The sequence below is a fragment of the Staurois parvus genome, unplaced genomic scaffold (genome assembly GCF_062004578.1).
Source record: "Staurois parvus isolate SC_StPar_1 unplaced genomic scaffold, SC_StPar_1.0 ptg002854l, whole genome shotgun sequence".
In the NCBI taxonomy this organism is placed as follows: domain Eukaryota; kingdom Metazoa; phylum Chordata; class Amphibia; order Anura; family Ranidae; genus Staurois; species Staurois parvus.
In genome coordinates, this window is record NW_028320650.1 from 1 (window position 1) to 25,037 (window position 25,037).

Sequence of the window (25,037 nt, forward strand, 5' to 3'; positions counted from 1 at the left end):
CTGGCCCCCATGTGATCATTATGGCCCCTTTGTACTTAGTATGCCCCCCCATAAGATCATTGTGGCCCCTGTGTACTCATTCTGGTCCCCACATGATCTTTGTGGCCCCTGTGTACTCATTCTGGTCCCCATGTGATCCTTGTGGCCCCTGTGTATTCATTATGGCCCCCCATAAGATCCTTGTGGCCTCTGTGTATTCATTCTGGGCCCACGTGATCCTTGTGGCCCCTGTGTACTCATTATGGCCCCCCATAAGATCCTTGTGGCCCCTGTGTACTCATTCTGGCCCCCATGTGATCCTTATGGCCCCTGTGTACTCATTATGGCCCCCCATAAGATCATTTTGGCCCCTGTGTATTCATTCTGGGCCCACGTGATCCTTGTGGCCCCTGTACAGCCCACCATGTGCTCTCTCTGTATCTGTGGCTCTCACTCTTGGCTCGGGGGGGGGGGGGGGTGACACGCTGACTAAACTGGCGCTATTTATAGAGGTGAGTAAGATGACCAGGCCCAGCGGATCCCAGACGTCTCCAGCCTGAGCGCCCCCCTCCCCCGTGTACTGGGGGTGATACCCAGCAGCCAATCAGAATGTAGTGTGTCCGATCTCTGAAAGGAAAGCTTCCATCTGATTGGCTGCGGTTGTACAGTAGAGTCCTCGCTGCCCATCCCCCATCCAATATTTTAACCGTCTGTGATGGAAGATACGATGTAACAACCGTCTGATGGAAGATACGATGTAACAACCGTCTGTGATGGAAGATACGATGTAACAACCGTCTATGATGGAAGATACGATGTAACAACCGTCTGATGGAAGATACGATGTAACAACCGTCTGATGGAAGATACGATGTAACAACCGTCTGTGATGGAAGATACGATGTAACAACCGTCTGTGATGGAAGATACGATGTAACAACCGTCTGATGGAAGATACGATGTAACAACCGTCTGATGGAAGATACGATGTAACAACCGTCTGATGGAAGATACGATGTAACAACCGTCTGATGGAAGATACGATGTAACAACCGTCTGATGGAAGATACGATGTAACAACCGTCTGATGGAAGATACGATGTAACAACCGTCTGATGGAAGATACGATGTAACAACCGTCTGATGGAAGATACGATGTAACAACCGTCTGTGATGGAAGATACGATGTAACAACCGTCTGTGATGGAAGATACGATGTAACAACCGTCTGTGATGGAAGATACGATGTAACAACCGTCTGATGGAAGATACGATGTAACAACCGTCTGATGGAAGATACGATGTAACAACCGTCTGTGATGGAAGATACGATGTAACAACCGTCTGATGGAAGATACGATGTAACAACCGTCTGATGGAAGATACGATGTAACAACCGTCTGTGATGGAAGATACGATGTAACAACCGTCTGATGGAAGATACGATGTAACAACCGTCTGTGATGGAAGATACGATGTAACAACCGTCTGATGGAAGATACGATGTAACAACCGTCTGTGATGGAAGATACGATGTAACAACCGTCTGATGGAAGATACGATGTAACAACCGTCTGATGGAAGATACGATGTAACAACCGTCTGATGGAAGATACGATGTAACAACCGTCTGATGGAAGATACGATGTAACAACCGTCTGATGGAAGATACGATGTAACAACCGTCTGATGGAAGATACGATGTAACAACCGTCTGTGATGGAAGATACGATGTAACAACCGTCTGTGATGGAAGATACGATGTAACAACCGTCTGTGATGGAAGATACGATGTAACAACCGTCTGATAGAAGATACGATGTAACAACCGTCTGTGATGGAAGATACGATGTAACAACCGTCTGATGGAAGATACGATGTAACAACCGTCTGTGATGGAAGATACGATGTAACAACCGTCTGATGGAAGATACGATGTAACAACCGTCTGTGATGGAAGATACGATGTAACAACCGTCTGTGATGGAAGATACGATGTAACAACCGTCTGATGGAAGATACGATGTAACAACCGTCTGTGATGGAAGATACGATGTAACAACCGTCTGATGGAAGATACGATGTAACAACCGTCTGTGATGGAAGATACGATGTAACAACCGTCTGATGGAAGATACGATGTAACAACCGTCTGATGGAAGATACGATGTAACAACCGTCTGTGATGGAAGATACGATGTAACAACCGTCTGATGGAAGATACGATGTAACAACCGTCTGTGATGGAAGATACGATGTAACAACCGTCTGATGGAAGATACGATGTAACAACCGTCTGATGGAAGATACGACGTAACAACCGTCTGTGATGGAAGATACGATGTAACAACCGTGTGATGGAAGATACGATGTAACAACCGTGTGATGGAAGATACGATGTAACAACCGTCTGTGATGGAAGATACGATGTAACAACCGTCTGTGATGGAAGATACGATGTAACAACCGTCTGTGATGGAAGATACGATGTAACAACCGTCTGTGATGGAAGATACGATGTAACAACCGTCTGATGGAAGATACGATGTAACAACCGTGTGATGGAAGATACGATGTAACAACCGTCTGTGATGGAAGATACGATGTAACAACCGTCTGATGGAAGATACGATGTAACAACCGTCTGATGGAAGATACGATGTAACAATCGTCTGTGATGGAAGATACGATGTAACAACCGTCTGATGGAAGATACGATGTAACAACCGTCTGATGGAAGATACGATGTAACAACCGTCTGATGGAAGATACGATGTAACAACCGTCTGTGATGGAAGATACGACGTAACAACCGTCTGTGATGGAAGATACGACGTAACAACCGTCTGTGATGGAAGATACGATGTAACAACCGTCTGTGATGGAAGATACGATGTAACAACCGTCTGTGATGGAAGATACGATGTAACAACCGTCTGTGATGGAAGATACGATGTAACAACCGTCTGATGGAAGATACGATGTAACAACCGTCTGATGGAAGATACGATGTAACAACCATCTGATGGAAGATACGATGTAACAACCGTCTGATGGAAGATACGATGTAACAACCGTCTGATGGAAGATACGATGTAACAACCGTCTGATGGAAGATACGATGTAACAACCGTCTGATGGAAGATACGATGTAACAACCGTCTGATGGAAGATACGATGTAACAACCGTCTGATGGAAGATACGATGTAACAACCGTCTGTGATGGAAGATACGATGTAACAACCGTCTGTGATGGAAGATACGATGTAACAACCGTCTGTGATGGAAGATACGATGTAACAACCGTCTGATGGAAGATACGATGTAACAACCGTCTGTGATGGAAGATACGATGTAACAACCGTCTGTGATGGAAGATACGACGTAACAACCGTCTGTGATGGAAGATACGATGTAACAACCGTCTGATGGAAGATACGATGTAACAACCGTCTGTGATGGAAGATACGATGTAACAACCGTCTGTGATGGAAGATACGATGTAACAACCGTCTGTGATGGAAGATACGATGTAACAACCGTCTGATGGAAGATACGATGTAACAACCGTCTGATGGAAGATACGATGTAACAACCATCTGTGATGGAAGATACGATGTAACAACCGTCTGATAGAAGATACGATGTAACAACCGTCTGATGGAAGATACGATGTAACAACCGTCTGATGGAAGATACGATGTAACAACCGTCTGATGGAAGATACGATGTAACAACCGTCTGTGATGGAAGATACGATGTAACAACCGTCTGTGATGGAAGATACGATGTAACAACCGTCTGTGATGGAAGATACGATGTAACAACCGTCTGTGATGGAAGATACGATGTAACAACCGTCTGTGATGGAAGATACGATGTAACAACCGTCTGTGATGGAAGATACGATGTAACAACCGTCTGATGGAAGATACGATGTAACAACCGTCTGTGATGGAAGATACGATGTAACAACCGTCTGATAGAAGATACGATGTAACAACCGTCTGATGGAAGATACGATGTAACAACCGTCTGATGGAAGATACGATGTAACAACCGTCTGTGATGGAAGATACGATGTAACAACCGTCTGTGATGGAAGATACGATGTAACAACCGTCTGATGGAAGATACGATGTAACAACCGTCTGTGATGGAAGATACAATGTAACAACCGTCTATAATATCCAGAAATAAAGACCGTTGAGTGAAGTTTCTGGTCTTTGTACCCGGCTTGTTCCCGGACCTCTTCTCCTCCTGGGATTGGTGATCCTTGTGGGCGGTCTCTGGATGAGGATGAAGATTATATTCTTCGTATTATCCAAGGTTCTCCTGGTGATGGAGCATGCTAAGAGGAGGAGAGAGCAGAGAGATGAGCTGTCCCTGTCCAATCACAGGCGGGGGGGAGGGACAGGACCAATTGCAGCAGAGAGAAATCCGTTCCCAAAGAATCACATGACTTTGTATTCACCTATATCAGGACTGGTGGGGGGGGGCTTCATCTATCTATAGGGTTGGGACCGGAGGGGCGGGGTTTATGATCTGAGAATTTGGGTGTTGGATGAGGGAGATGATTGACCTCTGATCTGATTGTGACCTTCATTCTCAGGGCCTCCCGGTGGAGACGGTGGGGTATGAGCGCGGGGAGTCGCTGCCCATCCATGAAGAGGTTAAGCCTGCAGGTAAGGGGGCCAATACACCGGGAGAAGGTTGTATTCTGGGCGTCCCGGAGCTGGTTCCGTTATTGTCCTTCACCGGGTTCTGGAGCAGGGGCGGGGCATAGCGGTGGCAGGGCAGAGCAGGGGCGGGGCAGAGTGGGGGCGGGGCGTAGTCATAGCAAGATGCTTCTCACACCGTGAACTCATTACCCGACCCTCATAGAGTGTGCCAGTAAGGACAATAGACTCCTAGACCTGGGGTCACTGGAGATATTGGGGTCACTGGAGACATTGAGGTCACAGAGACCCTGGAGTACTGGAGATACTGGGGATACGGGGGGTCACTGGAGACATTGGGGTGCTAGAGACCCTGGAGTACTGGGGATACTGGGGATACGGGGGGTCACTGGAGACATTGGGGTGCTAGAGACCCTGGAGTACTGGAGATACTGGGGACACGGGGGGGGGGGGGGTCACTGGAGACATTGGGGTCCCAGAGACCCTGGAGTGCTGGGGATACTGGGGACATGGGGGGGTTACAGAGACACTGAAATGTTCGGGATCCTAAACACTAACCCTGTCCCCCAACCCGACTCTTACCCTAACCCCCCTAATTCCAACTCCTACGCTCTAACTCTGACCCCCAACCCACTAATCCTAGCCTCCTGACGCCAACTCTCTGACCCCCAACTCTCTGGCCCCCAACTCTGTGACCCCCTCAACTCTCTGACCCCCAACTCTCTGACCCCCAACTCTCTGGCCCCCAACTCTGTGACCCCCTCAACTCTCTGACCCCAACTCTCTGACCCCGACTCTGTGACCCCCAACTCTCTGGCCCCCAACTCTGTGACGCCCCACTCTGTGACCCCCCCACTCTCTGACCCCGACTCTGTGACCCCCAACTCTGTGACTCCCAACTCTGTGACCCCGATTCTCTGACCGCCAACTCTGTGACCCCGATTCTCTGACCACCAACTCTCTGACCCCCCACTCTGTGACCCCCACTCTGTGACTCCCAACTCTGACTCCCAGTTCTCTGACCCCCAACATTCCAACCCTAGCACTAACTACACTTATCCTCTAACCTCACCCCGACCCGCTACCCCCAACATTCTAACCCCTAAGATGATCCCCGAACCATCTAGCCCTTCCCGCCCCCCTTATCTCACCCTCTCACTCCATTGAGGTTGGGGTGCCTGATGATGCCCCCCGTTATCTCAGTCTGGAGTCTCACCCGATTCTCTGTCTGATTTCAGGTCCTGAACCGTCCGCCATTCCTGAGAGAGAGGAGAGGGGAGTGCAGGAGGTGAAGGTAAGTGGGATATAATGAGCAGAACCTCGGGGGCGGGGTCATCGAGTCACATGATGAGTTCTGTTGATGTCACCTAGAAGGAACCATTGATCGGGACTTTCCCGTGTTTACATATTCGCTGTTCCAAACGGGTGGACTGACAACTCATGGGGCCCCCGGGCAATAGGGGATCATGGGGCCCCTGTGTACTTGCCCAAACTCAAAAAAGTCTATGAAAAAGGTACCAGGGGCATCTCATGGGGCCTCCTACTGACCCCGGGCCCTCAAGCAGTGCCCGAATTTCCAAATGGTCAGTGCGCCCCTGGTTCCAAAGTTGCCGTTTATATTTCTATAGAGATGTCCAGTCCCTCACGGCTGGTGGCCCTATGAAATGCCCGCTGAGATAAGAGCAATTATCCACTGATGGGACTCCATAGACTTACACTGGGACACAGGAATATCAGCCCTTTAAATAGCCTTCTATATTTGTCCTCAGGGGCCCGAATCTCCTCCTCAGGAGCCCGAGTCTCCTCCCACCGGCACCGAGATCCCGCCACACCAGGAGCAGCTGGAGATCCCCCCAGAGGAGGAGCCACAGAAACTAGGGGAGGAGCCAGGACTGCGCAGAAGATTGGGTGAGTGCAGATGACATCCTGCCGGGGGAAGGGGGCGTGTCAGCATCTGGGAGGGAGGGGTTTGGGCGTGTCAGCATCTGGGAGGGAGGGATTTGGGCGTGTCAGCATCTGGGAGGGAGGGGTTTGGGCGTGTCAGCATCTGGGAGGGAGGGGTTTGGGCGTGTCAGCATCTGGGAGGGAGGGGTTTGGGCGTGTCAGCATCTGGGAGGGAGGGATTTGGGCGTGTCAGCATCTAGGAGGGAGGGGTTTGGGCGTGTCAGCATCTGGGAGGGAGGGGTTTGGGCGTGGCACCTCCCGCCGCTGACTGCGCTTTGTACCGGATGATCTCCCCGCCCCCGTATAACCTCCCCTCCCCCTCTCTGTCTTCTTGTCTTGAAGCGCGTTACATTGGGAAGTTAGTGCAACTCCTCCCCGATTCCCCACCGCTGAGCGGACTCCGGAGCTGGGGGCCACGCTCTGCTAGCGGATCAGGTGCTGCGTGTGACGCATGGTGTGTGATGGGCGGCCTGGCCTGCTTGTAGCATGAAATACGTCATGGAATGTGCCATGGCCAAGGGAAGCAGGGATGGTGGGAACCCCTCATAATGGGCACAGGGATGGGGGAACCCTTCATAATAGGCACAGGGATGGGGGGAACCCCTCATAATGGGCACAGGGATGGGGGAACCCCTCATAATGGGCACAGGGATGGGGAACCCCTCATAATGGGCACAGGGATGGGGGAACCCCTCATAATGGGCACAGGGATGGTGGGAACCCCTCATAATGGGCACAGGGATGGAGGAACCCCTCATAATGGGCACAGGGATGGGGGGAACCCCTCATAATGGGCACAGGGATGGGGGGAACCCCTGATAATGGGCACAGGGATGTGGGAACCCCTCATAATGGGCACAGGAATGGGGGGAACCCCTCACAATGGGCACAGGGATGGCGGGAACCCATGATAATGGGCACAGGGATGGTGGGAACCCCTCATAATGGGCACAGGGACAGTGGGAACCCCTCATAATGGGCACAGGGATGGGGGAACCCTTCATAATGGGCACAGGGATGGTGGGAACCCCTCATAATGGGCACAGGGATGGGGGAACCCTTCATAATGGGCACAGGGATGGGGGGAACCCCTCATAATGGGTACAGGGATGGGGGAACCCCTCATAATGGGCACAGGGATGGCGGGAACCCCTCATAATGGGCACAGGGATGGGGGAACTCCTTATAATGGGCACAGGGATGGGGGAACTCCTTATAATGGGCACAGGGATGGAGAACCCCTCATAATGGGCACAGGAATGGGGGGAACCCTTCATAATGGCCACAGGGATGGGGGGAACCCTCATAATGGGCACAGGGATGGTGGGAACCCCTCATAATGGGCACATGGATGGGGGAACTCCTCATAATGGGCACAGGGATGGGGGGAACCCCTCATAATGGGCACAGGGATGGGGGGAACCCCTCATAATGGGCATAGGGATGGGGGGAACCCCTCATAATGGGCACAGGGATGGTGGGAACCCCTCATAATGGGCATAGGGATGGTGGGGACCCTCATATCTTGTCCTGACATCACAGGGTCCCCGATAGGGCCATAGTTTGAACGTCTATCCCAGCATTGCGGAGTGACACTACATGTTATTGTATGTGATGTTCTGTGGTTTGATGCTCCTCCCACCCTGTGATTCAGTCACGTGTTGGTACCGCCCCTGCGGTTCCCCTCTCACCACCCCCCTGTTCTTGCTCTGTAGGAGGAGATCTGGAGGAGGTGAGCTGTTCCAGCAGTGATGATGATGTGGAGGGTCTCCGCAAACGTGCTGCGAGAGGAGCTCCGCCCACCAGTATAGGACCCGCCTCCACAGAGGCCGTACAGCAGGAGGCGGAGTCCGGGCTCTCACTCACCCTCAATAAATGTATCATTGCTGCCGTGGCCCTGGTGGCTCTTGCTGTCCTGGTGTTCACAGGTGAGGAGGGAGCGGGGCGCCCCCTGATGGCTCCTGAGTGTCTGTGAATGGATGGTGAATGGTGTTCTCATGTCGTCACCAACATCACAGAGCTAACAAGGGGGGGCCATACAGAGCGCAACATAGACTGCATGGGCTACATGTAATGAATACCCCCCCCACCAATCATATATACCCCCCCCCACCAATCATATATACCCCCCCCCACCAATCATATATACTACCCCTCCCCCCCGCCAATCATATATACTACCCCCTCCCCCCCACCAATCATATATACCTTCCCCCCCACCAATCATATATACCTCCCCCCCACCAATCGTACTACCCCTCCCCCCCACCAATCATATATACCTCCCCCCCACCAATCATATATACTACCCCTCCCCCCGCCAATCATATATACCCCCCCCACCAATCATATATACCTCCCCCCCCACCAATCATATATACCTCTCCCCCCCCACCAATCATATATACTACCCCTCCCCCCCACCAATCATATATACCTCCCCCCCCCACCAATCATATATACCTCTCCCCCCCACAATCATATATACTACCCCTCCCCCCCACCAATCATATATACCTCCCCCCCCCCCCCAATCATATATACTACCCCTCCCCCCCACCAACATATATACCTCCTCCCCCCCCACCAATCATATATACCTCCCCCCCACCAATCATATATACTACCCCTCCCCCCCACCAATCATATATACCTCTCCCCCCCCACCAATCATATATACCCCCCCCCACCAATCATATATACTACCCTCCCCCCCCGCCAATCATATATACTACCCCTCCCCCCCACCAATCATATATACCTCCTCCCCCCCCACCAATCATATATACCCCCCTCCCCCAACCAATCATATATACCACCCCACCCCCCACCAATCATATATACTACCCTCCCCCCCACCAATCATATATACTACCCCTCCCCCCACCAATCATATACCCCCCCTTTCCAACTACCCCCACCCTATCATATATATACTGCACCTATTCCTGCCCCGTCCCCAGCTGGATATATATATATACTCCCACCCCCACACCATATATAATGCCGCCCCCCACCTCTGGTCACATATACCTCCCCTCCCCCATCAGTCATATATACGGTCCCTCCCCCCCATATGCGGCCACCCCCACCTCTGGTCATATATACCTCCCCTCCCCCATCAGTCATATATACGGTCCCTCCCCCCCATATGCTGCCACCCCCCCACCTCTGGTCATATATACCTCCCCTCCCCCATCAGTCATATATATACGGTCCCTCCCCCCCATATGCTGCACCCCCCACCTCTGGTCATATATACCTCCCCTCCCCCATCAGTCATATATACGGTCCCTCCCCCCATATACTGCCACCCCCCCACCTCTGGTCATATATACCTCCCCTCCCCCATCAGTCATATATACGGTCCCTCCCCCCCATATGCTGCCATTCCCCACCTCTGGTCATATATACCTCCCCTCCCCCATCAGTCATATATACGGTCCCTCCCCCCCATATACTGCCACCCCCCCACCTCTGGTCATATATACCTCCCCTCCCCCATCAGTCATATATACTGTTCCTCCCTACTGTAGTGGGTTGGATCTCTGGGTTCAGGTCCGGCTCGGTCTTGCTGTATATGGAGGTGTTCTATAGTACATGGAGGTGTTCTGTATCTGCAGTCATTAATATCTTCCCTCTCCCCCAACAGGCGGCCTGGGAGGAGATGAAGGTAAGTCGTCCTCCATCGTTCTTTCCTTCCTATAACCCTCCACCTCCGAGGACTTCACTGACCGGCCCTGCCCAGCCCCCGGCCTGAACTCTGCAGAGCGGGACCTGGGCATGTGCACCGCGGCCTCCAGTCCCTGCAGCGGGGAACCATCAGTCAGGCTATGGAGAGGCATTGGGGAGTCGGGCCCAGTCCAGGCGGAGCTCTGCTGAATTCTCTGATTTCGGGGTGGAGGCTGTGTGGTGGTGGATTGGTGGCGGACTGGTGACGGATTGGTGGCGGACTGGTGACGGATTGGTGGCGGACTGGTGACGGATTGGTGGCGGACTGGTGACGGATTGGTGGCGGACTGGTGACGGATTGGTGGCGGACTGGTGACGGATTGGTGGCGGACTGGTGGCGGACTGGTGATGGATTGGTGGCGGACTGGTGATGGATTGGTGGCGGACTGGTGATGGATTGGTGGCGGACCGGTGATGGATTGGTGGCGGACCGGTGATGGATTGGTGGCGGACCGGTGATGGATTGGTGGCGGACTGGTGATGGATTGGTGGCGGACTGATGATGGACTGGTGGCGGACTGGTGATGGATTGGTGGCGGACTGGTGGCGGACTGGTGATGGATTGGTGGCGGACTGGTGATGGACTGATGGCGGACTGGTGATGGACTGGTGGCGGACTGATGGCGGACTGGTGGCGCATTGGTGACGGATTGGTGGCGGACTGGTGATGGACTGGTGGCGGACTGGTGATGGATTAGTGGCGGACTGGTGATGGATTGGTGGCGGATTGATGATGGACTGGTGGCGGACTGGTGATGGATTGGTGGCGGACTGGTGACAGATTGGTGGCGGACTGGTGATGGATTGGTGGCGGACTGGTGACGGATTGGTGGCGGACTGGTGATGGACTGGTGGTGGACTGGTGGCGGATTGGTGGCGGACTGTTGGCAGAGTGGTGATGGATTGGTGATGGATTGGTGGCGGACTGGTGGCGGACTGGTGATGGATTGGTGGCGGACTGGTGGCGGACTGGTGGCGGACTGGTGATGGATTGGTGGCGGACTGGTGACGGATTGGTGGCGGACTGGTGACGGATTGGTGGCGGACTGGTGATGGATTGGTGGCGGACTGGTGATGGATTGGTGGCGGACTGATGGCGGACTGGTGGCGGACTGGTGGCGGACTGGTGATGGATTGGTGGCGGACTGGTGATGGATTGGTGGCGGACTGGTGATGGACTGGTGGCGGACTGGTGATGGACTGGTGGCGGACTGGTGATGGACTGGTGGCGGACTGGTGATGGATTGGTGGCGGACTGGTGATGGATTGGTGGCGGACTGGTGGCGGACTGGTGATGGATTGGTGGCGGACTGGTGATGGACTGGTGGCGGACTGGTGGCGCATTGGTGGCGGACTGGTGATGGATTGGTGGTGGACTGGTGGCGGATTGGTGGCGGACTGGTGATGGATTGGTGGCGGACTGGTGATGGATTGGTGGCGGACTGGTGATGGACTGGTGGCGGACTGGTGATGGATTGGTGGCGGACTGGTGATGGATTGGTGGCGGACTGGTGGCGGACTGGTGATGGACTGGTGGCGGACTGGTGATGGATTAGTGGCGGACTGGTGATGGATTGGTGGCGGATTGATGATGGACTGGTGGCGGACTGGTGATGGATTGGTGGCGGACTGGTGACGGATTGGTGGCGGACTGGTGATGGATTGGTGGCGGACTGGTGACAGATTGGTGGCGGACTGGTGATGGACTGGTGGTGGACTGGTGGCGGATTGGTGGCGGACTGTTGGCAGAGTGGTGATGGATTGGTGATGGATTGGTGGCGGACTGGTGGCGGACTGGTGGCGGACTGGTGATGGATTGGTGGCGGACTGGTGGCGGACTGGTGGCGGACTGGTGATGGATTGGTGGCGGACTGGTGACGGATTGGTGGCGGACTGGTGATGGATTGGTGGTGGACTGGTGATGGATTGGTGGCGGACTGATGGCGGACTGGTGGCGGACTGGTGGCGGACTGGTGGCGGACTGGTGACGGACTGGTGGCGGACTGGTGACGGACTGGTGGCGGACTGGTGACGGACTGGTGGCGGACTGGTGACGGACTGGTGGCGGACTGGTGACGGACTGGTGGCGGACTGGTGACGGATTGGTGGCGGACTGGTGACGGACTGGTGGCGGACTGGTGATGGATTGGTGGCGGGACTGGTGATGGATTGGTGGCGGACTGATGGCGGACTGGTGATGGACTGGTGATGGATTGGTGGCGGACTGATGGCGGACTGGTGGCAGATTGGTGACGGACTGGTGGCGGACTGGTGACGGACTGATGGCGGACTGGTGATGGATTGGTGGCGGACTGATGGCGGACTGGTGATGGATTGGTGGCGGACTGGTGACGGATTGGTGGCGGACTGGTGACGGATTGGTGGTGGACTGGTGGCGGATTGGTGGCGGACTGGTGGCGGACTGTTGGCAGAGTGGTGACGGATTGGTGACGGATTGGTGACGGACTGGTGGCGGACTGGTGATGGATTGGTGGCGGACTTGGTGGCGGACTGTTGGCAGAGTGGTGACGGATTGGTGACGGATTGGTGGCGCATTGGTGGCGGACTGGTGATGGATTGGTGGTGGACTGGTGGCGGATTGGTGGTGGACTGTTGGCAGAGTGGTGATGGATTGGTGGCGGACTGGTGGCGGACTGGTGATGGACTGGTGATGGATTGGTGGCGGACTGGTGATGGATTGGTGGCGGACTGGTGGCGGACTGGTGGCAGACTGGTGGCGGACTGGTGGAGGACTGGTGATGGATTGGTGGCGGACTGGTGATGGATTGGTGGTGGACTGGTGACGGATTGGTGGTGGACTGGTGACGGATTGGTGGTGGACTGGTGACGGATTGGTGGCGGACTGGTGGCGGACTGGTGATGGATTGGTGGCGGACTGGTGATGGATTGGTGGCGGACTGGTGGCGGACTGGTGATGGATTGGTGGCGGACTGGTGATGGATTGGTGGAGGACTGGTGGCGGACTGGTGGCGGACTGGTGGCGGACTGGTGGCGGACTGGCGGCGGACTGGCGGCGGACTGGTAATGGACTGGTGGCGGACGGGTGACGGATTGGTGGCGGATTGGTGGCGGACTGTTGGCAGAGTGGTGACGGATTGGTGACGGATTGGTGACGGACTGGTGGCGGACTGGTGATGGACTGGTGATGGACTGGTGGCAGACGGGTGATGGATTGGTGGCGGACTGGTGATGGATTGGTGGCGGACTGGTGATGGATTGGTGGCGGACTGGTGATGGATTGGTGGCGGATTGATGGCGGACTGGTGATGGACTGGTGATGGATTGGTGGCGGACTGGTGGTGGACTGGTGATGGATTGGTGGCGGACTGGTGATGGATTGGTGGTGGACTGGTGACGGATTGGTGGTGGACTGGTGATGGATTGGTGGCGGACTGGTGATGGATTGGTGGCGGACTGATGGCGGACTGGTGGCGGACTGGTGATGGACTGGTGATGGATTGGTGGCGGACTAGTGATGGACTGGTGGCGGACTGGCGGCGGACTGGTGATGGATTGGTGGCGGACTGGTGGTGGATTGGTGGCGGACTGGTGGCGGACTGGTGGCGGACTGGTGATGGACTGGTGGCGGACTGGTGATGGATTGGTGGCGGACTGGTGATGGATTGGTGGCGGACTGGTGATGGACTGGTGGCGGACTGGTGATGGATTGGTGGCGGACTGGTGGTGGATTGGTGGCGGACTGGTGATGGACTGATGGCGGACTGATGGCGGACTGGTGATGGATTGGTGGCGGACTGGTGGCGGACTGTTGGCAGAGTGGTGACGGATTGGTGGCAGAGTGGTGACGGATTGGTGACGGACTGGTGACGGACTGGTGACGGACTGGTGGCGGACTGGTGGCGGACTGGTGATGGATTGGTGGCGGACTGGTGGTGGACTGGTGGCGGATTGGTGGCGGATTGGTGACGGACTGGTGATGGATTGGTGGTGGACTGGTGGCGGACTGTTGGCAGAGTGGTGACTGATTGCTGGCGGACTGTTGGCAGACTGGTGACGGACTGGTGATGGATTGGTGGCGGACTGGTGGCGGACTGGTGGATTGGTGGCGGACTGGTGGTGGACTGGTGATGGATTGGTGGTGGATTGGTGACGGACTGGTGATGGATTGGTGGTGGACTGGTGGCGGATTGGTGGCAGACTGTTGGCAGACTGGTGACGGACTGGTAGTGGACTGGTGATGGATTGGTGGCGGACTGGTGGATTGGTGGCGGACTGGTGGTGGACTGGTGATGGATTGGTGGTGGATTGGTGACGGACTGGTGATAGATTGGTGGTGGACTGGTGGCGGATTGGTGGCAGACTGTTGGCAGACTGGTGACGGACTGGTAGTGGACTGGTGATGGATTGGTGGTGGACAGGTCATCCGGTGTAGTTCTCCGGGGTGGTGGACGTATTCTGAGCACACCCATGGTATTGTCCTCACTCTGCATCCTTTGTCTTGTGTAGATCTTCCTCAGACTGTGATCCCGCGCAGCGCAAGAGGAGGAGCCGATCACCCGCAGACCATCGCCGACATCCAGGTAGGTGTGCCGTCACAGGCTCTGCTCACAGATGTTCCACTGTAGAAGGTTTTGTGGATTTAAATTTTTTTTTTTATTCACTGTGATCCACTTTTATGAGGAAATGGTGGAGGTAGGTACCTCTGGATCCTGTACCTCCTGACCTCATATTGCCAGACCCTGTACCTCCAGTCCTTGTTCCTCTGGATCCTGTACCTCCACAACTTGTACTGCACTAGAGGAGCCGTTACACCTGTGCAAGACTGGAGAGGAGGAGCCGGTACACCTGTGCAAGGCTGAAGGGGAGGAGCCGGTACACCTGTGCAAGGCTGAAGGGGAGGAGCCGGTACACCTGTGCAAGACTGGAGAGGAGGAGCCGGTACACCTGTGCAAGGCTGAAGGGGAGGAGCCGGTACACCTGTGCAAGACTGGAGAGGAGGAGCCGGTACACCTGTGTAAGGCTGAAGGGGAGGAGCCGGTACACCTGTGCAAGACTGGAGAGGAGGAGCCGGTACACCTGTGCAAGGCTGAAGGGGAGGAGCCGGTACACCTGTGTAAGGCTGAAGGGGAGGAGCCGGTACACCTGTGCAAGACTGGAGAGGAGGAGCCGGTACACCTGTGCAAGGCTGAAGGGGAGGAGCCGGTACACCTGTGCAAGACTGGAGAGGAGGAGCCGGTACACCTGTGTAAGGCTGAAGGGGAGGAGCCGGTACACCTGTGCAAGACTGGAGAGGAGGAGCCGGTACACCTGTGCAAGGCTGAAGGGGAGGAGCCGGTACACCTGTGCAAGACTGGAGAGGAGGAGCCGGTACACCTGTGCAAGGCTGAAGAGGAGGAGCCGGTACACCTGTGCAAGGCTGAAGGGGAGGAGCCGGTACCCCTGTGCAAGACTGGAGAGGAGGAGCCGGTACACCTGTGTAAGGCTGAAGGGGAGGAGCTGGTATACCTGTGCAAGACTGAAGGGGAGGAGCTGGTACACCTGTGCAAGACTGAAGGGGAGGAGCTGGTACACCTGTGCAAGACTGAAGGGGAGGAGCCGGTACCCCTGTGCAAGACTAAAGGGAAAGTTGGAGGGAGGATTTAAGGGGTTCAATTCTGGTGGCAGAAGGGGGGGAGGTGTCAGGTCTTCCCATTTGCTGGCAGGATCCTGTGTGATAAAATGGTCCATCATTCTGTTCCTCTCGCATTGTCCGTCTGTCCCTCGTTCTGTATTCGGATCACACATTGTCCTTCCTTTCTTCCCTCCAGGAGTGGCTTCATCAACATGCCGACCAGTTCACCGGAGATCCAAACAGCCTTCAGGTTATGAACGACCTTCTGGATAAAGTTGCCAAGGAAAACCAAGAGATCCGCCACATTCAGGCCAAACTCCAGGTACTTCCAGCCGTCTGTTGGAGACCCCCAAGGTAGTGGTGTGAACGTGATTGGCTGACTGCAGAGAATGGACTCCTGTTATGGCGTTATCATCTGGTTTGGTTCATGGGTTGTATATACAGTTGGGGTGAAAAGTTCCCCCCCCCCCCCACCTTGGAGAATCGGGAATATACAGGATGGACTAGGAGGGAGCCGGCAAAACCCATTTCTTGCATTTCTTATGGGATTCATATTCTGTATCTGGAGGTGATCCCAGAATGGGCCAATCAGAAAACAGAACACGGCAACAAGTCAACCAATGATATTCCCTCTGCTCAAAAGTCTGCACCCCCTCTTCATCCCTTGTGTCGCCCCCTTCAGCATCAATGACAGCGTGCCGTCTTCTGTAATAGTTGTCTATGAGGCCCCCGAATTCCTGCCGGTGGTAGAGCCGCCCATTCATCTCGGCAAAATGCCTCCAGGTCATGCAAAGTCTTTTGGTGGTCTTCCATGAACCCCACACCTGAGATCCCCCCAAAAGCCTTTGGTGGTCTTCCATGATTCCCACACCTGAGATTCCCCCCCAGAGCGGCTCAATGATATGAAGGTCAGGAGACTGTGATGGCCACTCCGGAACCTTCACCTTTTTCTGCTGGAACCACTGGAGGGTCAGCTTGGCCTTGTGCTGAGGCTCATTGTCCTGCTGGAAGGTCCAAAAGCGTCCCATGCATAGCTTTCCTGCAAATTGTCTGCCAGTATTTTCTGATATCACGCTGCATTCCTCTTGTCATCAATTTTCACAAGATTCCCCATGCCTTTAGAGCTCACGCACAACCAAAACACCAGTGAGCCGCCACCATGCTTCACAGTGGGGATTGTGTTCTTGTCTCTATAGTTCTTGTTGACCACTCTCCAAACATATCGCTCAAGGTTGCGACCATAAAGCTCTATCTTGGTCTCGTCACTCCAGAGTACAGTGTGCCAGAAGCTTTGAGACGTGTCAACGTGTTGTTGGGCACACCCCCCCCCCAAAATATCAGTGAGCCACCACCATGCTTCACAGTGGGGATTGTGTTCTTGTCTCTATAGGCCTTGTTGACCCCTCTCCAAACATAGCTGTCACGATTGCGACCGTAAAGCTCTATCTTGGTCTCGTCACTCCAGAGTACAGTGTGCCAGAAGCTGAGAGACATGTCAACGTGTTGTTGGGCACCCCCCCCCCAAGATATCAGTGAGCCACCACCATGCTTCACAGTGGGGATGGTGTTCTTGTCTCTATAGGCCCTTGTTGACTCCTCTCCAAACATAGCGCTCATGGTTGCTTCCATAAAGCTCTATCTTGGTCTCGTCACTCTAGAGTACAGTGTGCCAGAAGCTGTGAGACGTGTCAAGGTGTTGTCGGCCATATTGTAGCCGGGCTTTCTTGTGGCATTGGCGCATTAAAGGCTGTTTTCTGGCAACTCCACCAGGCAGCTCATATTTGTTCAAGTATCATCGTATTGTTCTCCTTGGAACAACCACACCGTCTTTTTCCAGAGCAGCCTGAGCTTACCTGTGTGTTTTCTCCTGAGGTTACCTGTGGGGGGTTTTCTTTGTATCCCGAAGAATTCCTCTGTCAGTTGTGGCTGCCATCTTTCTTGGTCTACTGACCTTGGCTTGGTATCAGAAGAGATCCCCGAATTTTCCACTTCTTAATAGGTGACTGAACAGCACTGACTGGCCTAGTCAAGGCTTTGGATAGCTTTTTAGAACCTTTTCCCTTCTTTATAAAGTTCCATTACCTTGTTACACAGGCGTTTTGACAGTTCTTTTCTGCTCCCCATGGCTCAGTATCTATCCTGCTCAGTGCCTCCACGTGAGAACGGACAAACTCACTATTTATACACGGACGCTTAATAGCAATTTAAAAAGCCACAGATGTGGAAAATTGAGCTTTTAGTTGTCATGGTAACCTGTTTGCGTCACCTTGTGCGTCTGTACCAAGGACGAAAACATTCTAGGGGGTGGAGACTTCTGATCCAGGGTGGGAGACTTCTGATCCGGGCCATTTGGGGGATTTCATTAGGATTTAAAAAGGAGCCAAACAACGATGTGATAATAAATGGCGTCACATGATCACTATCCTTCCATAAAAGACAAGTTTTTGGCAGATTTCCATCACCAATCCCGAAATTTCACCATTTCTGCCGGGGGAGGCAAACTTTTGAGCGTAACTGTATATGTTGGCGAGTCAGCAGGACACATCAACTCCCAATTTTTTTTATGACACCAAATTATGAAGGTTCCATCAAACGGTTAACATATATCTATTTATTACAGGCTCAGAAAGAGGAACTGGAAGCGTTGGTCCAAGGCGGAGACGGTGTCACTCCAGAGTCACAACCATTTGGAGCGACGGAAGAGAACGTCCGTCTGAAAGAGGCTCTTCTCCGAGAAGAGACCGGGCATCTCTTCGCCAAGGAGGAACTGCAGAACCTACAGGAGAAACTGGAGACCTTGGAGACCGATAGTGCAGATAAGGAGGTCTTGACCTCGGAGAACACCCAGCTGAAAGCAGACCTGGAGGCCACCAAGAGCCAGATCGAGGGTTTCCTGACTCAGAAGGAGACTCTGGTGGCGGAATCTCAGATGCTTCGTCAGGAGTTGGACAAACAGCGGTCGTTGGTGGTCTCCCTCAGACAGGATCTAGAGGGCATGACGTCCAATACCACCGAGGGGCAGGATGCGAAAGGTTTAAAAGGAAGGATCTCGGAGATGAGCAGCAGGTTGGCGATGGAGGCTCAGAGGTCTGAGACGTGGGAGAAGAAGTACGTGGAGCATGCGCAGAAAAGGAAAGAGCTGGTTGGGGAAGAGAAGAAACCCCATGGTCGTAAAGAGTGGAAGAAAGGAGATAAGTGGGGCAAAGGTTCAGATTCGGCCACACCGGGGGAACAGTTCAGGAAGCCTCATTTCAAACATGGCAAAGAACATGGAAAAAGATGGGTGGAAGATGGACAGCCGGAATCCCAGCATGAAGAATGGAAGGGTAAGAAGTATGACGATAAGCAGCACTGGAGGGAAAAGAAGCATCGGCACTGGGAGGGAGAGAAAACCGGGACTGAAGATAAAGAGCGTCATCCACACGAGTCTGACAACTGGAAGGACAAAGGCAAAGAGAACCGTTGGAAAGACTCTTCTCACCATCCTGACGGCGAGAGAACCTGGAAGGACAAACACTCTCGCCATCACCACGGAGAAGCAGCAGATGGTTTCCATCCTCGCAAGGGCCAGAGAGAATTTTCAGAAGCCCACAAACATGGAGAAGACAAGAGACGGGAACACGGAGACAAAGCCCATGGCAAAGACCACCGACACCACGACCATAACAAGTTCTGGAAGAAGCTCTCCGACCATCAGTACCGAGTTCCAGAAGGATGCTCCGGCCTGGAAGACTGCGCCCGTAAAGATGGCGTTGACCTTTTCAACGTAGACCTGAAACCAGTTCAGAGGAAGCAGTTCGAAGAGATCCTTCAGAACTTCCTGACCAAGACGGATCTCTCCAAACACCTGCCCGGGCTGATACCTCTCCTTGATGGCTTCTTCGAGGGGCCTTATTTCACCCATCATAAAATCCGCTTTAGGGACTTTGTGGATGATGTGGAAGACTTCCTGGAAGACTTGGCAAGGAAGGAGACCGGGAATGACGATCTCGTGGATGATTTTGAGAGATTTGTCTACACCAACTTCTTTGGAGACACCGCCATTAAGAAAAGGTGAGTGGCTCCTTATTGGACGTTGGTGCGTGTCCTCATACTCCGCCCTTTTTTGGTTCCAGTGAGCTGTAGATGCATTTATACATGTAGAAGGCTTCCAAGCTCCTTCTTTGACACGACCTTCGGGGTTTACGTCAATCCAGTTTCCTGGAATCATTTGTCTTCCAGATTATTGATAGGCAGGTAGTCCCCAGTCAATAAGGTCCCTATTGAAATGTTGGCTTGGTAGGGTTTTTTTTGGGTAACCTTGGTTATCCAATCACCTAACGCAACCCATCATGCTATCACGCTTGGAAGAGCCAAGCATCAATGGTGTCAATGGTAGGAATAGTGCCCCATCGTTGGTGTCAGTGGGAGGAATAGTGATCCATCATTTGTATCAGTGGGAGGAATAGTGCCCCATCATTGGTGTCAGTGGGAGGAATAGTGCCCCATCATTGGTGTCAGTGGGAGGAATAGTGCCCCATCATTGGTGTCAGTGGGAGGAATAGTGCCCCATCATTGGTGTCAGTGGGAGGAATAGCGCCCCATCATTGGTGTCAGTGGGAGGAATAGCGCCCCATCATTGGTATCAGTGGGAGGAATAGTGCCCCATCATTGGTGTCAGTGGGAGGAATAGTGTCCCATCATTGGTGTCAGTGGGAGGAATAGTGTCCCATCATTGGTGTCAGTGGGAGGAATAGTGTCCCATCATTGGTGTCAGTGGGAGGAATAGTGCTTCATCATTGGTGTCAGTAGGAGGAAGAGCGCCCCGTCATTGGTGTCATTGGGAGGAAAAGTGCCCCGTCATTGGTGTCAGTGGGAGGAATAGTGCCCCTTCAGTGGTGTCAGTGGGAGAAATAGTGCCCCATCATTGGTGTCAGTGGGAGGAATGGTGCCCCTTCAGTGGTGTCAATGGTAGGAATAGTGCCCCATCATTTGTGTCAGTGGGAGAAATAGTGCCCCAGCAATGGTGTCAATATTAGGAATAGTGCCCCATCATTGGTGTCAGTGGGAGGAATGGTGCCCCTTCAGTGGTGTCAGTAGGAGAAATGGTGCCCCAGCAATGGTGTCAATGGTAGGAATAGTGCCTCATCATTGGTGTCAGTGGGAGGAATAGCGCCCCATCATTGGTGTCAGTGGGAGGAATAGTGCCCCAGCAATGGTGTCAATGGTAGGAATAGTGCCCCATCATTGGTGTCAGTAGGAGAAATGGCGCCCCCGCAATGGTGTCAATGGTAGGAATAGTGCCCCATCATTGGTGTCAGTGGGAGGAATAGCGCCCCATCATTTGTATCAGTGGGAGGAATGGTGCCCCATCATTGGTGTCAGTGGGAGGAATAGCACCCCGTTATTGGTGTCAGTGGGAGGAATAGCACCCCATCATTGGTGTCAGTGGGAGGAATAGCGCCCCATCATTGGTGTCAGTGGGAGGAATAGCGCCCCGTCATTGGTGTCAGTGGGAGGAATAGCGCCCCATCATTGGTGTCAGTGGGAGGAATAGCGCCCCGTCATTACTACACACACAATCTACTGTTCCCCAACCCCAGGGCTACATTAGACCAGTGACACCTTCCACCACGTAGCTGAATGGTTCCAGCTCTAGGATTTCAGAACCAGTCCGTGTTGTGGGAGTTCACAGCTTCCATCCAGGTGTCATTCATGATTTTACGGCAGTTCTTTGTCTGTCTGACTGGTAGCGCTTCCTCTAATAACATGTGCAGGTCTCCATGATTTCCTTTTCTAGATCCGAAAAGAAATACGGCCACCGAAAGAGCTACAAATCCGACCGCCGATACAATCCCGGAAAACTGGAGGAGACTTCCGAATCTGACCTCAACCAAACGAACCCGAAACCTACAAACAAGAAAGACTTCAGAGTAGATGCAGACAATCCGAACTACAAACCCTACAAGGAGAAATCCAAGAAGGATGAGGGCCACAAGCACGACTCTCCAAGCCACGATTATGACGAAGACAAAAATGACCACGGATGGAAGAACCATAAAAAGTACGACAAAGATTCAGAATCCCATCAGAAGAGCCATCATGAGACATCAGGACGTTACTTCAACCAGACCAGAGATTTCCTTCATGAGCAGAAAGGGTGGCATTATACGAAACCCAACAACGGCTACAGATCCTACCATGAAGACCACCATGATGGAAGAGAGGATGGTGGACGTTTCAAAGAGCGACCCCAGGAAAACAAACTCCGGCAGGGACACGACTATCACAAGAAGAGGCTTGATACCGAAGACCGTCAAGAACCACATGGAAAGGAGAGACGTGAACCCAAGCCCAAATACAACCCATCTTTTGTGGAGCTCGGTGAAGACACGGAACAACCATTTCACCATGAACATAAGCCGTACTGGAAAAAACGGGAGAAAGACGCCATTAATGTGTATTATCGGTCGTCTCAGCCACAGCTTGACAAACATGAGCGCCATCACTACGAATCCAAGCCACAGAAGGAGGGTGAGGGTCACCACCATGAACACAAGCCACAGAAGGAGTGTGAGGGTCACCACCATGAACACAAGCCACGGAAGGAGGGTGAGGGTCACCACCATGAACACAAGCCACAGAAGGAGGGTGAGGGTCACCACCATGAACACAAGCCACAGAAGGAGTGTGAGGGTCAACACCATGAACACAAGCTTTGGAAGCAGGGTGAGGGTCACCACCATGAACACAAGCCTTGCAAGCAGGGTGAGGGTCACCACCATGAACACAAGCCACAGAAGGAGGGTGAGGGTCACCACCATGAACACAAGCCTTGGAAGCAAGGTGGGGGTCACCACCATGAACACAAGCCATCGAAGCAGGATGAGGGTCACCACCATGAACACAAGCCATCGAAGCAGGGTGAGGGTCACCACCATGAACACAAGCCACGGAAGGAGGGTGAGGGTCACCACCATGAACACAAGTATTGGAAGCAAGGTGGGGGTCACCACCATGAACACAAGCCATGGAAGCAGGGTGAGGGTCACCACCATGAACACAAGCCTTGGAAGCAGGGTGAGGGTCACCACCATGAACACAAGCCTTGCAAGCAGGGTGAGGGTCACCACCATGAACACAAGCCTTGGAAGCAGGGTGAGGGTCACCACCATGAACACACGCCTTGGAAGCAGGGTGAAGGCCACCACCATGAACACAAGCCTTGGAAGGATGGTGAAAGTCACCACAATGAGCACACACCATCGAAACAAGGTAAGGGTGACCACCATAAACACAAGTCATGGAAACAAGGTGAGGGTGACCACCAGGAACACAAGCCATGGAAGAAAGGAGAGGGTGACCAGCATGAACAGAAACCTTGGAAGCAAGGAGAGGGTGACCAGCATGAACAGAAACCTTGGAAGCAAGGAGAGGGTGACCACCATGAACAGAAACCTTGGAAGCAAGGAGAGGGTGACCACCATGAACAGAAACCTTGGAAGGAAGGTGAGGGTGGCCACCATAAGCAGAAACCACGGAAGGAAGGTGAGGGTGGCCACCATAAGCAGAAACCATGGAAGGAGGGTGACCACCATGAACAGAAACCTTGGAAGGAAGGTGAGGGTGGCCACCATAAGCAGAAACCACAGAAGGAAGGTGAGGGTGACCACCATAAACACAAGTCATGGAAACAAGGTGAGGGTGACCACCATGAACACAAACCATGGAAGAAAGGTGATGATGACCATCATAAACAAAAGTCATGGAAGGATGGTGAAGGCCACCGCCACGAACATAAGCCATGGAAGGAGGGTGACCGCAGGCATGATGACCACAGACAGAAACCCTACAAGGGCAAGTCCGATGACCACAAACATCGATCCCACTATAATAAGTATGATGACAATGATCATGAACACAGATCCAACCACAACGACCATGGAAAAAATGAGAACGAATAGTTCTCATTACTGGATCCATGAAGATACTGGAAACCAGTATGAAGTCTTCTACACGCATGTCCATCACCATGACCACAAGCAGCACTGAGCTTCACACTGTTTTTGCAACGACCCACCTCCCTCGTAAACCTCTTCATGGACTCATGGTCCATGTCCAGTCAATGGCCGCCCAAATGGTCATCTTGTAAGCCTTGAGATGTCTACCAAATTCCATGTCAACAAAAGAAAGACCTAAACCTTCCCGTGCCTTGACCTGCAACAAGCGGCAAATCTTGGTAAAAGGTCCCGTTCCCCAAGATTGGTTGTATGTGTGATACCTTAGAACACGCGTGTTGTTTACAGGCCATCAGGCTACTGCTGGTGGTTGGAGAAGATAGGACGTTGGGTCTACCACTCATACATGTGTTTTGCACTGTCCCTCACCTCTGCTCATGAACGTTTCACTGGTCACCGGCCATCACATGTTACATGGTTGCTGATTGGACTGCTCTTTGTGAAGCTCCTCCCCTTGTCTCATGAGAACCGTCCCCGGTCCCTTTTGTTGGACAGTCTCTTAGCCTTAACCACTAGTGCCTTAACCTGCAGTCAGGGGACATCGGAACCAGCCGATACAAAAGGTTCCGGGAGACCTCCGAACCAGCCGATACAAAAGGTTCCGGGAGACCTCCGAACCAGCCGATACAAAAGGTTCCGGGAGACCTCCGAACCAGCCGATACAAAAGGTTGCGGGAGACCTCCGAACCAGCCGATACAAAAGGTTCCGGGAGACCTCCGAACCAGCCGATACAAAAGGTTTCGGGAGACCTCCGAACCAGCCGATACAAAAGGTTCTGGGAGACCTCCGAAGAAACCGATACAGAAGGTTCCGGGACTTGGCGTAGATTCGTGTTCTGATTCCGAAACTCCGGATTCTCGATGCTGGAAATTCGTCTAAATAATTCCGTCATTTTTCTTCGTTTTATTAACATTTTCTGGAGGCCAAACGGGAGACATCTGAGAGTGGTGGCCGGCCGTGGTCTGGAGTCACACCCAGTGCCGGGACAAGGTCATCCAGTGTCCAGGGCCAAGATGCCACCCCCCCCCCCCCAAATGTATGGGCATTATGTGTCAAAGATTCCCCTCTCCTAGTACAAATCCCCCCACCACTGAAATCACAAACTCAGCAC

The 25,037-nt window shown here is 53.2% G+C and overlaps 1 protein-coding gene across 1 annotated transcript; it reads left to right on the forward strand.

Moving 5' to 3' along the window:
• Positions 1-4,574: 4,574 nt before the first annotated feature.
• On the forward strand, positions 4,575-24,946 carry LOC149429032 (uncharacterized; the record flags this gene model as incomplete). Its single annotated transcript, XM_089666809.1, has 10 exons — positions 4,575-4,665; positions 5,898-5,953; positions 6,429-6,567; positions 6,946-7,038; positions 8,319-8,531; positions 10,256-10,276; positions 14,824-14,897; positions 16,125-16,250; positions 18,549-19,981; positions 21,708-24,946. Coding segments are annotated over 10 exons (4,410 nt in total), but the record flags the coding sequence as incomplete, so codon positions are not given.
• Positions 24,947-25,037: the final 91 nt, after the last annotated feature.